The sequence below is a fragment of the Octodon degus genome, unplaced genomic scaffold (genome assembly GCF_000260255.1).
Source record: "Octodon degus isolate 3935 unplaced genomic scaffold, OctDeg1.0 scaffold00014, whole genome shotgun sequence".
Taxonomy (NCBI): Eukaryota; Metazoa; Chordata; class Mammalia; order Rodentia; family Octodontidae; genus Octodon; species Octodon degus.
Genome location: NW_004524590.1, coordinates 9,199,549 through 9,215,159, shown reverse-complemented (window position 1 = coordinate 9,215,159; position 15,611 = coordinate 9,199,549). Strand labels below are relative to the sequence as shown.

The window sequence follows — 15,611 nt, the reverse complement described above, 5'->3', positions numbered from 1 at the left end:
ACAGAAGAGCCAGCGGCAGTGCGGTAGTGGGGCATGGCCAACGCCAGCTTCCGTCTCTGGGAGGAAAGCCAGGTCTACCCCTGCCCTTCCAACCCAGTGAGCCAATTCATTTTCCCTTTGACTTTTAGCACTTAGAGTGGGGCTATGTCATTTGAAACCAAACAGATTTTTGTTCCACATCAAAGAGACTTCATGTAGATTAAACAGGAGATATATAGACAAATATGGGAGGGTATAAACCACAGGTACTCAACAATGCAACTACTTAGACTCTCATTATCTGTGTATCCAGAAGAAGAGGACACACACACACACACACACACACACACACACACACACACAAGAAACACCCCAATTTCCATTCCTGGCCCTGCTCTTTGCTCTACAGAATGATCCCTGTGGCTAATGGACAGGCAAGTGAGCAGTCCCTGCCCTTCAAACCTAGCAGTCATCTCACAATTTAAGAATGACCCTGAGGGGACCAGTGAGATAGCTCAGTGGTCTAAAGTGCCTGCTTAGGGGGCCGGGGAGATGGCTCAGTGGAATAAGCGCTTCCCTGGCAAGCGCAAGGACCTAAGTTCAATCCCCGGTTCTGCAAAAAAAAATAAAAAATAAAAAAAATAAAGTGCCTGCTTAGGCAATCGCAGGGACCACGGTTAGATCCCCGGCACCACATGCTGCACCAGCCCTGCCCCCAGAGCAGGCTGAGCCAGACAGACACACACACACACACACACACACACACACACACACAAATGACTCTGAGCTCAATGGAATTGAAAATCTCAGATGAGCAGAACCTTAGATTCAGGACCAAAAGCAACATGGACTAAAATCAGAATCAGTAGTGATGACTTTAAAGGGCTTTTCTAACTAAGGAAAGTTTTTAAGTAAATGCTTAGACCAATTCAACACTGACATGGGTGTAACAACAACCCATGAAGCCTATCTTAACCATATCAAAGAACTTTCCATCTGGCCTGCCATTGAGTATCTGAAAAGGATACATGTGCTATGCCCTGCCCTGCCCTGCGCATCAGCCACAACATGGCACAGAAGGCTAAGGACAGGCAGTGACTGGGCTTGTCTGGCTCAGTGGAGCCTTTTTACATCTTTTTTTTCCCCCCTTTGGCGTTACCAGGGATTGAACTCAGGATCCTGTGCTTGCCAGGCAGGTGCTTATTCTACTGAGCTATCTTCCTGGCCCTCAGTGGAGCCTGGGAGAGCTTCATGTCTGTGTCCACTGTGGGGGACCAGCCAGTGGATGTCTGACCTCAGAGCTCCGCTTCTACCGACTGGATAAAGGTTTTAGCATTTCTACCTCATGGGTAAAATCGATGTGGTAACACGCAGCTGCCCTGAGACTGGAGAAGCCACAACTGCTACGGTTCCACATCTCCACATGATATATTAAGGCCAGCATGGTCCAAGGTTCACAGATTTCAAAAAGTTCTCCAGACTACAAAATCTTGGGAATACTTCTAGGCGAGACAAGTTCTACTCCTCTTTGCCTAGCCGCACGCAGAACATGAGAACCATTTTGCAGATCTTTCTGTGTGTATGCAGAGGATGACTTTTAAATGCCTATGCTATGCTGTGCTGAGCTGGGTACTGGGCTGGCAGCAGGTGATCAGGAGACCAAAGCATCACCAGCCCCAGTTCTCAGAAAGCCGACCTCGCCTCAGCACCAGGACTCTCGGAAAAGGGAATATCCAGAGGCTATAGAAGCCCAGTGCATGGTCCATTTTCCATTGTCACTGATACAGTACCACTGACTGGGGGGAGTTTATATCAAACTAAAGAGATTTTGCAAAGCAAAAAACGAAATAACATAAAGAGACAGCCTACAGAATGGGGGAAAAATTACCAGCTAGACTTCAAAGAACTAATATCGAGAACATATGAAGAGCTCAAACATGAACGCACCCTAAATAAAAGACTCAAGCAAAAACTGAGCAAATGAAATGAATAGGCACTTCACAGAATTACAAATAGCCAAGAAATACATGAAACAATTCTCAGTATCTCTGGCTATTACAGAAATGCAAATTAAAACAACACTGAGATTCCATCTTACTCTAGAAAAACTAACAATCATCAGGAAATCTAACAAATGCCGGTGAGATTGCAGGGGAAAAAGGAACCCTCCTCTATTGCTGGGACTGTAACTAATACAACTATTATGGAAATCAGAATAGAGATTCCTCAAAAACTAAAACTAGAAATTCTGTTTGATCCGGTTATTCCACTTAACAGGTATTATCCTGAAAGAGTCAAAGACACCGCAGTGCAACGATATATACGTACCCACGTTTATAGCGCCACAATTCATAATAACTAAATTGTGGCTTATGTGGATAAAGAAAGTATGGTATTAAATGGTATTAATACACAATGGAATACTACTGCCACAAAAAAGGACAAATTAATCATTTGTAGAAAAGCTGATATACCATGAGACCATCGGGCGAAGTGAGATAAATACACAAGCTTAAATATCACATTTCTCTTATATAAGAAACTCAATAGGAAATAAGGGAATAGATTTTTTTTTTTCAAGTGGAAAGGGGACCAAGAGACGGAGAGAGAGGGAAGAAGAGAGTAAGATGAAAATAATTAATAATTTCTATTATATATTGTATACTAGAAATACGTTACTAATTTAAAAAAAAAAAGATGTGTTGTGTCTATGTATGAACTCCCCAGGAGGAATGCAAGCATTATATACTGCAAACATGCACTAAAAAAAATAAGATTAAAAAATAAAAGTATCTACTTTGCCACATGGCTGGGGATGGCTTTCTTACTAGGAAAGTTCCATGGTAACAAAGGGTAGCACGCTGAGACAGGCGCCCCCAAGTGGATGTCCCCCATGTTTCTTCCTCTTTTTATAAAGCCACCCCCATTCAATCACAGGGCTCCATCCTGATCAATGTATCTGCTCCTAACCACCCCCCAGCACCTCAACTCTTAGCACCACTGTTGGATTAAGCTGCCAGCCTCTTACTAATATCCAATACACAGAAACCTCGGGGACACACTCAACCACATCCAGACCAATGCTTTCAGGAGGGCAGTGCTGAGCAGGCCTACCCACTGCCCCCTAAGAGCTGGCTGCATCCTGAGAGGCTGCAGAGCACAGCGCAGTGTGTTCTGGTGAGGGTAACGTGCATGCAGCACCTGGACAGGGAGGGCTGAGCAGCCGATGGCCCGGTGCCGGGCAGCAAAAGCACCCAAGCAGTGCTAAATGAGGTCTGGTAACTCGACACAGTAAGTACAGCAATGAAAGCCCAGACGTTCTCATGGTAATAAGCTAGAAAACAGAACTCGCCATGTGTCCCTCATTATGTACAGTGCAAACCTTTTAAGGAAGCACATTCTAATATATTTTTAATATTTCATGGAAAGTAAGGGAGGTTTAAGCATCATTAAAAGATGTAAATAAAGCCTGCATATTGAGGACTGAAAGCTAAAAGTGGACTTCCAAGAATTAACTAAAATTTCAACATCTTAGGTAAATCTATCTCTGAAAGATCAACAACAGTGAATCCATTTGCAGACTAAACATTCATTCTTCTTTGACTGTCTTTTCCCTTTGAACTTGCCTTAAAAGAGCAGTATACTTTGTAAATATCAGAACCCAAATCCCAGACACCAGATCTCCCCTCCTCTCCCCTCGTCCTTTGGAAATGTCATTTCAACGACACTCTACCCATCCTGACCCAATTCTTTTTAACAACCACTATGCAGGCATAAAAGCAAGTCAGCTGGAAAAACCCAGAGCCAAATTCAGAAAAGGTTTCCCATTAAAATGTTCCTCGTACTTGAAAGTGATTACGTCAAGAGCTATGCGCGCTTCATGCAAATCTTCCTTCAAGTCATCCTTCTCTGCTTCAAGAACCTTTAGCTAGAGGCAAATCATTATATTTCTGCACATAAAAGGACAAAAGTATTATGCTAATTTAAAATAAAGACAAATGGTCCAATAAACTGCAATTCTCTAATAACAGCCCCATCTCTATAAGATATAAACCCACTTGAGTCAAGCCTACAAACAAAATTATGTTCCCCCACAGTCACGTTCAGGATACTGCAACACATGCAGTCTGCTTGGGGTTCTCCAGGCTGTAGGGGTTTCCGTCTTTCTTTGCTTCCGTGATGCTGACAGTTTTGAGAAGCACCAATTAGTTAGTTTACAAACTATCCTTTAATTTGCATTTTGTGAGGTTTTCTGCCATGTTTAGATGAAGCTTATAGGTCTGGAGAAAATTACAGAAGTGAAAATGCTACTCTCCTCACACCATCAAGAGCACACACTGGCAACAAAAAGGCTGCTTGGTGGTGCTGGCCTTGGACCTTGGCTGAAGTCGTAGTTCTTAGACTCCTTCCTTGTCAAGAGACTCCCTCCCCGCTTCCACACGGTACTCTTCAGAAGGCTATCACTGTGGGCCATCCCCCACACAGTGGGAGTCACGTGCCCATGGAATGTTTATGAAAATGACCTGGGAAAATTCAGCATTAGAAATTTGTCTCTACTGTTCCATTTATATATTTACTCAATTTCTTTGCAGCAGTATAGACTCATGAATATTTCACATTTTGGGTTAAAATCCATGAGTACTTCATTTTGTTGCCTGAAATATTCCAACTATGAGTCCTTTCAATGAACTCCTGATCTCTCACACATATTCCCATTGATTCCTTCTGCTTTGGAGCACTTCCTACTTTCTGGTTCTACCCAATGCACCAGGCCCAGCTTGTATAGTCCCTGCTCCAGCTCCAGGGTGAGCCTGGTGTAAAGAGCCCCAGATCTGGGACCAGGCCCTCTTGTGCTTAAGAGAGCACACCAAATCTACACCAGAAGGTCCGCTGTACCAATTCAAACCTAAGTCCAAGTTCCACCTCCCAAATGATCATGTAATACTGCCACCGTGGACTGCTACCTACATACAGCACATAGGATTTTGTGTTCCAGGCTCAATACCCTACGCCAAGCCATTCACCTGTTCCTAGCAGTACAGAAGTAATTATTCCTAGTTTGCCCTGGAGAAAACCAAGGCCGAGACAAGGCTGTCTGCACTGGTCACACAATATTCCTGCACAGGCCATAGTCCCACTGTCCCTACATTTGCTCACTCCAGCCCTGACATCACAAGCCCACTTATAATGCAGACAGCTAGACCAATAATCGCAAAAACAAGCTTAGAGACTGGTGACCATTGGGGCGGGAGGGCACGATTTACATCAGTCTATCCTGAGCTAAGAAAAATAAGAAAGCTGGTAAGCTTCTCATAAAGCTAAATTTATTTCACTCAAAGAACTATCTGTTCTGTAATTACATATTTCTTATTTTTTAATTGGTGTTTGTCTTTTCTCATTTGTGAGACAAAATACATGATACCCTAAATTAAAGAAGGAAAAGTGTATTTGGCTTACAGCTCAGAGGTTTCAGCTCATAGGTGGCTAGCGGCATGTCAGGGTGGCATGGCAGAAGGGCATCGCAGAGGAGAAACTGGCTGCGGCAGGCAGGCAGGTGACAGCAAGGAGGGGCTATCTTAGCAGCTCCTTCCTGCCCTTGCACATTCTACCTGGGCTACCAGGCTCGTGGTGGGTGCCAATCCAGTCAGAGGACTGATTTAGTAGTCACTGCACCCTGGATCCCAGGTTTGGTACTATGACTCAGTCACACACTCTCGGTCCAGCTACCCCTGAAAAAGCCCCATCTAGGACAGCATGAAGCTCTGGGAGAACATCTCAATACACACATCATAACAGTGTTAATGTCCCTTCTTTTATGAAATGGTGACAGCAGGTATATTGGGTTGCTCTGCTGCTTCTATGCTTGATAAAATTAAAGTTTTCCACCCTATAACCAGTATTCCTCACCCCACTCAATTTTTAAAATTTAATTCTCCACAAAGTAAATGATTACAATAAAATCTCAGCTTCTTAGTATGATGTACAAGACTTTTATCCATTTTAACACTCCCTTCTCCAGGAATACCAATGATTTTTAAAAACAAACTCATCGTGTTTGAATTGCCATTTTCTTCCCCAGAATCCACTGCCTACAACATACGAGCTGAGTGACTGACAAGGAACATCACATTTTCAAAGCCTCCTCACAGAGGACAAAGCGTTTCTCGTGACATCTCTCGCAATGCTTCATTTTCTAATTATTCCTTACAGGTTACTGAAAATGGCACAATTTCAGGAGAACAAAAGCAGGCAATGAGGTCTGGTCACAAACAGTAGGGAGGCAGGCAGTACTTTGTGTGGCAGGATACTTTGCTAAAAAAAAAAAAAAAAAAAAAGCCTCTTTTAAAAAAAAAAAAAAAAAAAAAAAAAGCCCTCTTCTAAAACCAAAGGCAAACTTCTCTTCTGCTGCCACTTACTCAAATTACAGAAAACCTGGAGCCTTCGGGCTGCTCCTCCTGTGGCCATATGCTATGAGTCCATAACACAAAAGCAAAAACTGAGCAGGAACATGTTCTGAAAATAGTAAAATACTCTTATGTCCAGCGGGATAACAATTATTGGCATCATACTTTGCAGTTGTCAATGGCTCTTTAATTAGGTAGTATGCTAGATGACAGGCTGACATGATACAAATATTCCTCAGCTACAAAAAGTAGCCTTTAAGTCTTGCTTCCTACCTACGTAGGGTAAACGTTACAAGGCACCTAACCCTGCATCTCAGATAACAGTGACCAAGGAGATAGGCGAACTGAAAGAAAACACCAAGCAAATATGTCGTCAAGGCTTTCTTTATAGCCCTTAACATAAAACAACTGACTCTCATATCACTTTGCCCTTTTGTTTAAAAAGCAACCTAACATACAAAAACTTAAGACAAATGCTCTTTTGTAAGAAAGGAGCTTCCAATCCTCAAATGAAAAGCCCCCCCCCCCAAAAAAAAGTCCCTTCAGAACATGAATCTTGTAACATTCCTATCCAGGCACTGGATGCCTATATCAGGCTACCTTAAAAATGGAACACTACACTGAAATATAAAATAAAAAGCAAGCCTCGTTATACCGTATATATTACATTCTCAAAGCAAAAGCATAGTAGAAATACAGCATCTCCCAGTATGGCTATTTTCAGTCAAACTTTCAACTTTGATTGTAAATCAAATTCAGTTTAAGAAGACAGATACACACCTGTAACGATCCTCGACAATAAAAGCAGAAAGTGCCACATACACATCTATTTCCCAACGTGGGAGACAAATGATTACCTAGTATCATGTACAATTTTACCCTATATAATGCTTGCTTCAGTAGAAGGGTTTTGAAGAATCCAGCAAAAAGAGTGTTAGGAAAACCAAGCTCTTAAGACATCAAGACACCATACAGATTACTTCTGGTCCCATCCACCACACTGCCTTAAACACAAACCTGGTTCACCTGGGGTCTTTCAAAATATCTTTGCTGCAGCCCAAATCTGGGTAAAACCTTCACTGGAAAGACTGCAGGCTAGTCAGTAAGGCTGTTAACAGTAATTCTTGCATTTTTCCTGCCCACTTTTGCATTTTACAGATTCCTCCTTTGAAAGGGAGGAGAAAAATGTAAAGAATGAGTCTAAAGACAGAACCAGTGTCTCTGCACCACTACAGTTTATACATGCTTTTCTTTCTATATGCTATTTGGTGAAACTCATAAATTTCTAGCCTATGGATTCATTTTTAGGACACTGTAAACTTATTAACAAATACCTTACAATTGCAGCCTTACTTGTATAACCCATGTATTATGAACATAACAGAGCAGAGGAAAAAAAGGCACAAAAAATACAATGATGAAAAGACAGCCTACCTTTATTTTCTGTCCCTCTTTATTTTCTCCTACTATTGAAAGTTAATGTTCAGGTATCTATAGGTTGTCCAATATTTTCACTACCCAAATGTAATTAACCTTAAGCAATTACCTTAAGTTTCAGCCATGATTTTCAGTTAAAAAGGATTTATGAAATATTTCAAGCATTTTGGTCATTTCCTAGTCAAGCAGCAATAAATACAAACACTTTCAGAATACAGAATAGCCTACCTCTCCCAGTAGTCATGACTATCAGGAATCTTGGTACCAAATAAAAACGCGGCTCTGAGGGCTGTACCTATTCAAAGCAACTTAAGCATCAGTAACTCTCAGCCCGCCCACGCCTCCTCAGGGAGAGCCAGCACCAGTAACAGCAGCCACCCTAGTCCAAAATAAAAGCCTACACTAAGTGTAACAATGGCTTTTATAAAGGGGCAGGGAAGTGAACCTTCTCCACCTGACTAGTGTAAGAAAACCTTCTTAAAGATTATTATTAAATATTTTAACCAACTATCTGATTTCTCCCTTAAAAAATAAATATCTCTTACACATCTGAAATTAGAAAAAGCAATCTTATTTTCAGATAGGAAATCAAGTAGGCTGCCCACTGCAGCTTATGCCACTTAAACTGGTATCAGAAATGGTCTCTTCCAGGCTATTTCAGGTGGACTTCTTAGCAGAGCTCCGCACACCTGCCAGCTTTATGCCTTCCAACACATTATCTGTGCATCGGTGACTACGGCAACACCTTCTTGGGACACTGAGCCACAGGCCCAAACTCTGCAAGGTGCACAATCTAAGTCACGCAGGGAAAGGGGGAGGAGCCCGTTACGGGCACTCAATCCACTGATTTGCAATCATTGCTTTTAAAGACGTGTTGGTTAATAATGGCTCAGCTTCTTGATCAAGACTCGCCTTTAGAAGAACGCGCTGTGTCCCTGCTACAGCTGGCAGTAATTCCAGCACTACCTAACACAACCCGTCACTGCTCTGTTTTCAGACTTGCACAAGTATTTCTCATTTCTAACAAAACAGATACATTTGTAACATTTTTCAAGTTACAATTTTTGGGAAAACACTATTTTGCATTTGTCAGCAAATGATACCCTAATCCATTTTATAGATTTACCTACAAATATTTCTCTTGTTTAGCTACAGATTATGGAGTTTACACTGATTTTAATCTATATGACACTTCCTGTCTTTTCTCATAAACACGTTAGCTTTGCTTATAAAGCTCAAAACCATTTTTGTGTATTTTTAAACTAAATTAATGGCCATGGCCTCACTTCAATCAAATCCAAGCAGAGATCACTAAGTGGCTGCAGATAAAGGACACTGACTAGTCCATAATTACTGGCTCTTTCATTCTGAAAATCCAATTCTCCCATGAGCATAACCACATCTGCATGATTTAAAAACTTACACAGAAAATAATTGGCTTTTTGAAACCCATGGAGGGAAAAACTGTAATTTTTGCTTCAAGAGATTTACTAATTATATGGGAACAGAAAAAAGAAAAACATCTAAACAGCAACATATTTTTAACTTCCATATTCTTGCCATTCAAAGCTGAAAGGGCTTTTGTAACCTAGCAATAAAGAACTCAGACAAAGATGAAGTTTTATATTACAGACAACAAGCCCAGCATACACTGACACTCAACTGATTTTCACTGCTGCTTATAGGTACAATTCTATCACACTTTTAAAAAATTCAGTCCATAGGTTTTATACAAATACAACCAAGTAAATGTCACAGACCAACATAATTTTGAACCTGTCAAGAAATATAACCTAGGATGAAACCTATTTATTCTTTAGAGTATTTCCTTTATATTAATAGTTTTTCCACAGCTGTGTAACTGTCTCATTCATATTTATTTCTCAATAAAAATAAATTTTAAAAAATAGTTCTTCTAACTTAGAACAAATTCAGAGGTTTTCTTTCTCATTCAAAAGAGCATTGATGTCCACCAATAATAGATCAAATAATAGATAAATGAGACTTCAACAAAAATTTAAAGTTTCTATACATCAAAAGATACTATAAAGAAAATGAGAAGACAACCCACAGAATGGGAAAATACCTATCTTCTAAGGATTCAGAAGATATAAAGAAATCAGCTCAATAACAAAAAGACAAATAGCCAAGTTTTTAAAAGGGTACAGGACAAATGAGAAATTTTTCCAGGGAAGATAACCAGTAAGCACATGAATATGTGTTCAACATCATTAGTCACTAGGGACGTGCAAATCGAAATGAGATGCCCCTTCACCTACCATGATAAGTGTGATACAAAAATGGGAAATAAGTGTGCCAGATGGAGAGAACCTGGGAATCGCTGGTAGAGTAGAAAGTGGTGCAGTTTGGTAGGCTGGGCAGATAGCTCAGTGGCCTAAGTGTCTGCCTGGCAAGGGCAAGGACGTGAGTCTGATCTCGGTACCAGATGCTATGCTGGCCCCGGAGCCTCGGGCATGCCATGCTGGCTCCCAAATTGGGCATGGTGGCACAAGCCTGTAATCCCCAGCGCTGGCTGAGACAGGAGGATCACTGTAAGTCTGAGCTGCTGAGTTTATTTATTTATAAACAAATAAATAAATAGTATTTAAAAAAGTTTGGTAGTTGCTCAGTCTGTTGAAGAGAATTACCATGTGAACCAGAACTCCAATCCTAGGTATGTACATATACACTCAAAAGAACTGAAAGCAAGTCTCTAAATAAAAGCTTTTACACATCTTAGCATGCGGTTACTGTTTTGCATTTTTGTCTTCCAAGTTAAGAATAGTACAGTATGCCAGGTGTGGTGGCGCATACATGTCATCCCAGCACTTGGGAAGTGACACTGGAGGACTGCTGCGTGTTCCTGGCCATCCTGGGCTACAAAAGTAAGCTCAAGCCTAGCTTGAACTACACAGCAAGACCTTGTCTCAAAAAACAAAACAACCAAAAAAGAAAGCAGCATAAAAATGTGATTTTAGATAAATGTCTCAAGTATGTACAGATAAATGTCAGACAGGCAGGTGCCCTACATAATGTTATAACTTTGAGGCATGATCTGGACAAGAGAAAAACATTTATAAAAAGACTGTGATCTGGTCAGAAGCTGGGGGACAGGGGACCAAGCTTGAATCAAAATGAGGAGACCAAGAAGCCAGAGCCCAGAAGGCAGAAAGAAAGCCAGAGGCAGCCAGTTTCTTCTTTCCTTTTATCATGGAAAAAAACCCAAAAAAACAGACAAATCACTCCTTAGGTATGATACTATAGTACAAGTAACAAAAGAGAAATAAACTGATACCTACAAATGAGAGACTCAAGATGAGGAGCAGCCAAGAACATCCAGTCTTAGTTTTTATTTTACACAGTGTTGGGAGTTCTAGTTAATGTGGTAAGACAGACAAAAGAAATTTTAAAAGCACAGGGATCTGGAAGATCACAGCTGTCACTATGTGCAGGTGACGTAAGTATGTAGAAAACTTCTGGTCACAATCTAAGCTGAGCAAGAAACAAAATGGTGAAAACAGAGGGTGAGTGACATCAGAGAGAGCCAAACTGCAAAGGCTTGATGGCCAGACGCTCCTGGAGAGGCTGCGCTCCAAGTGACAGAGGAACAAAACTGGAAAGGGGGAAGAATTTTATCCATGACTCCTTCAGTTTTTCTGTGCCACTCTAATATTTAATGAATTTAGTAAAGAAAGAAATTAGGTGCTTTGGTTTGAACAGCTATTAGACATCCGAGTTCTCAAAGTTACTGTAAAAATACTAAAGTTTGGTTGGGGATTTGAAAATTCTTTATACATATGCATTTACATTACTTTTTTTCCATAATTTTATTGATAAACAAATAGCAATGAGACAGTTTCAAATCATATTGGTAGGACAGTTTCAATAATTAACACATTGCGTACACTCTTCCTAGCGGTTAATTGTTGCACAAGATGCGGACATGATATCCTATTTACAAACACCATTAGAAGAAATCCCTCTATTCATTAAGAGAATGTAACTATATATCTATCCCAACCACTTTGAATACAGATACAAAATGGACATTCATCTGTATCCCTTTTTTTGTTAAGTTCCGTTATTTGAATATTATAGGTGTGTAAACTCAGCAAAATATTCTAAAAGAGTCCAGTAGCACATAATAGTATTGGGTCTTCCGCTTGACTGGCAATGTCAGAAATTGTTGACCTGAGTCCCCTACAGCTCAACATAACACCATGGCTTTACTTCTTATACTTCGTTTTTACACTTTTCTGCTAGATGGTTAAGACCAAGGTAAAGCAGGACCTATGCAACAAGAGCTGGAGCATTTGGGTCTGATAAGATCAGTGAAATCCCCTCAGGATTTATCCTGAGATCCTGTAACCTGTGTTGATAGTCTAGGCAAACAGCGAAGTTCTTTACATTACACTTTTTTTTTTTTTTTTTTCGCGAAACCAGGGTATATTACTTTTTATACTGTGATAAACATTGTCTCTAAAATTAAAATCCTACATATACAAAATACAGTCCTGAAGTTAAACACTCCTAAGAAATTTTAAGTTAAGGCTCTCTTATTGCTTGCTGTTTTTAACACAGATGACTAAAGAACTATTTTATCTTAAGCCTACCCTGAAGCCCAGATTCACATACAAAGACACACAGCTCACGTGCAGACATGCAATGAAGTTTTGGGGTAATATTTACACCTAGCATTTAGAATAAAACGTTGAAATGTACCCAGTGCCACGTGGCTCGGCAGTCACTGTTCACATCTCACAGGTCACGTTCAGGGAAGCCCACACTCTCCTGCACAAGGCCCCGACACAGGCAGGGTTTTCTCCAGTGATGGCACAGTAATGGAATTCTGTCTCACACTGTGTGTAGGATACAAAGTACCAACTCCCTTTTCTACTACAACTTCCACTGTCCAGCACTTTCTCAGTAACAACAATTTTTAAAACTAAGAAACCACATAAACCACACAAGCACTCAAAAGGTGAGCATGTTGTCCGGCAGCTAACAGGGAGCCCCGCACCCACTCATCACCAGCACATACACTCAGACACCACAGCTCTGGCCCTGGCTCCGCTGGTCATATAATCTTAGCAGTCTACATAAAGCACATGCCAATCAATACACAAGGTGGCTAGGCATGGCGGTGCATGCCTGTAATCTCTGTACACAGAGGGCTGAGACATGAGGATCGCCCCAACTTCAAAGCCAGACTGGGTGAAAAAGTGAGGTGCAGCCCAGCCTAAACAACCCATAGTGAGGCCCTGTCCCCAACAGAAAGTACAAAATAAAATAGAGAAAAATATGCTATGATTAAACTATGTACATATTACACAGGTACAAAAATGGATGAGAATATAAGTAAAAATGAAAAATTATTCTTTTTTTAAATATATATATTTATTGTGAGAAACAAAGCTCCTGTCCAAGAGAGGGACAGGAGGGGGACCCGAGCGGATAGTTCCCCCGAAAAATTATTAGTGATGGCTAAATTGTGGTAAATATGAATCATTTCTTCTGTATCATTTAATGTTATAGTCAAATGAAAAACCCAGGGAATTAGCTAAAGCAGTTTCAGCACAACGAGCATTGTGTAAGAAACACCAGAGAAAGGTTTCTTAGAAATGATGGTGTCGACGCTGCAGAGCGAGGGTCGTAGCCCTGGGTTCGGTCGCCTGTTCTTTCCTTATACACCAAATACTCAATTTTTTTTAACCATTTCAAGATCTTAAAAATCAGCAGAGGATGCTATAATTTGTCATACTAACAACATTTTAAAAGCTATGATGCCAGTTTTGTTTTGTTTAATGTGTTTACTACGGGGTTTACAGGGTCTCACTACATAGCTCGGCCTCGTAGCGATTCTCCTGTTTTCAGCCTCCTGAGTGCTGGGACTGCAGGCACGCACCACCACGCTCAGTTTCAATCACCATCTTGCGCACCCTGCAGGCAGGGCTGGCTCTGCACGCCAGGGATCAAACCCCGGATGCTGCGCTCTGCCTAAGCAGGTGCTTTTTACTCCACTGAGCTATCTGGCCGGCCCCATGATGCCAATTTTTAAAAGTTCTTGTTAGGAACTGACTTTCTCATCAGTGGTGTTTCATTCTTCACCATGATTTACTCTTATCTTTTCATTCCCTTCTATTATCACAAGAATTAGTCACCCAGCTTCATATATCATCACAAAGCAGGAACTCGAAATAGGCTGCAATTCACTTCACAATCATTTTGTTTTTATTCAACAAAAACTTCCACATAAATAAGTTTTTAAAAGACTTGGCTTATACTAAGAGGAAACAAAGAGAAATAAAGGGGACAAATGCATGCAAATCAGAACCACCAAGTGGGGTGAGGGCAGAACACCAGGACTGCTGCTTGGGGTGCCTCTTGAAGGAAGCTCTGCTGCAGCCTAGGGATGCAGGAGGGAAGAGGCCATAGCGACAGATGCCAAGTGGCAAGTGTTTCAGGAAGGGGAAACACTTCTGGAAACAAGGATGCTCAGTGTTCCAAGCAGCAAGAGCAGGCCAAACTCTGCAGGTGTGGTAGGAGCAGAGAACTTTCAGTAAGGACAGAAAGAATGACATAAGAATGGTAGTCTGGGACCCACTAAATTATAGTCTGGGTGTGCATGTGGACAGGAGGAACAGCGCCTGCTTTACATTCTAAAAGGATTACTGGGCCAGTCAGATAGCTCTTTGGACTAAAGTGTCTACTTAGGCAGGTGCAAGGACCGGGGTTCAATCCCCATTGTGCTGGGCCGGCCGCACCCCAGCAATTTGAGGCTGGGCATGGTGGTGCACACGTGTAATCCCAGCGCTTGGGAGGCTGAAAACAGGAGGATTGCTACGAGTCTGATCTGTACAGTGAGACCCCGTACTAAATACATTAATAATAAGAACAACAAAATTACTGTTTACTATCAGAAAAACAGGTTTTGGGTGTGGGAAAGAGACACAAGGAAACAGATTGGAGGGCTCTGCCAAAACTCCTGTAAAATGCCACTGTGGCCTGTACCAGGAAGGCAGCAGCAGTGACAGTGACAGGCTAGGTAACAGACTCAATGAAGCTTATGAAACAAAGTCAGTGATAACTACTCCTTAGTTTCTGGCCTGTGAAAACAGGAGAATGAAGTTTAAATCCTTAGACCTCAAAGCCTTTACTAAAATACCTAGTTCAGCTGCTTAGAAATAATATAAGCTTGGGCCAGGGGGATGGCTCAGTGGAGTAAGCCCTTCCCTGGCAGGTGCAAGGACCTGAGTTCAATCCCCGGTTCCACAAAAAAAAAAAAAAAAAGAAAGAAATAATACAAGCTCTATCAACATAAAACCAAAACAGAAATACAACTGCTTTTTCTACTCACCATTTGCAGATTGTACCATATTTCCAGATTTTTGGACCTCATCAAATTTTGTAAAAATGACACTCAACCTATATGAAAAAAGATATATGTATATATTAAAATATAAATTACTAATTATCAAGTCAATTATAAGCATTAGCACGAAGTTGAAAAAAGTTATCAATAATACAAACTCACTTGAAACAAGTGACTCTACCAGGACCGCTGCCAACAGCCCCCAGTAGCCGAGCACCTGGCAGGGGCAGCACTTGCGGGAGGCCACGCTCTGGAAGGCCACATTTAGCGCTCTCGCAGCCTCAGGACGCAGTGAAGGAAGCCACGACCCATTCCCTCCTGAGGAGGGGACTCCAGCCCCGCCCAGAGGGACCCAGCGCTCTGTGCTCAGTGTTCAATGTGCCTGTTCCACACAGAATGTAAGTAGGACCCTAGAAGTG

The 15,611-nt window shown here is 41.4% G+C and overlaps 1 protein-coding gene across 19 annotated transcripts in view; it reads right to left on the bottom strand.

The window, feature by feature from the left end:
* The window catches only part of Clasp1 (cytoplasmic linker associated protein 1), a 264,734-nt gene that overhangs the window by 116,277 nt on the left and 132,846 nt on the right, over positions 1 to 15,611 (bottom strand). For all 19 annotated transcript variants that reach the window (XM_023709745.1, XM_023709750.1, XM_023709751.1 and 16 more), the window contains exon 8: positions 15,178 to 15,245. In XM_023709745.1, the coding sequence (XP_023565513.1) occupies positions 15,178 to 15,245 (68 nt within the window). The remainder of the gene's footprint in view (positions 1 to 15,177; positions 15,246 to 15,611) is intronic.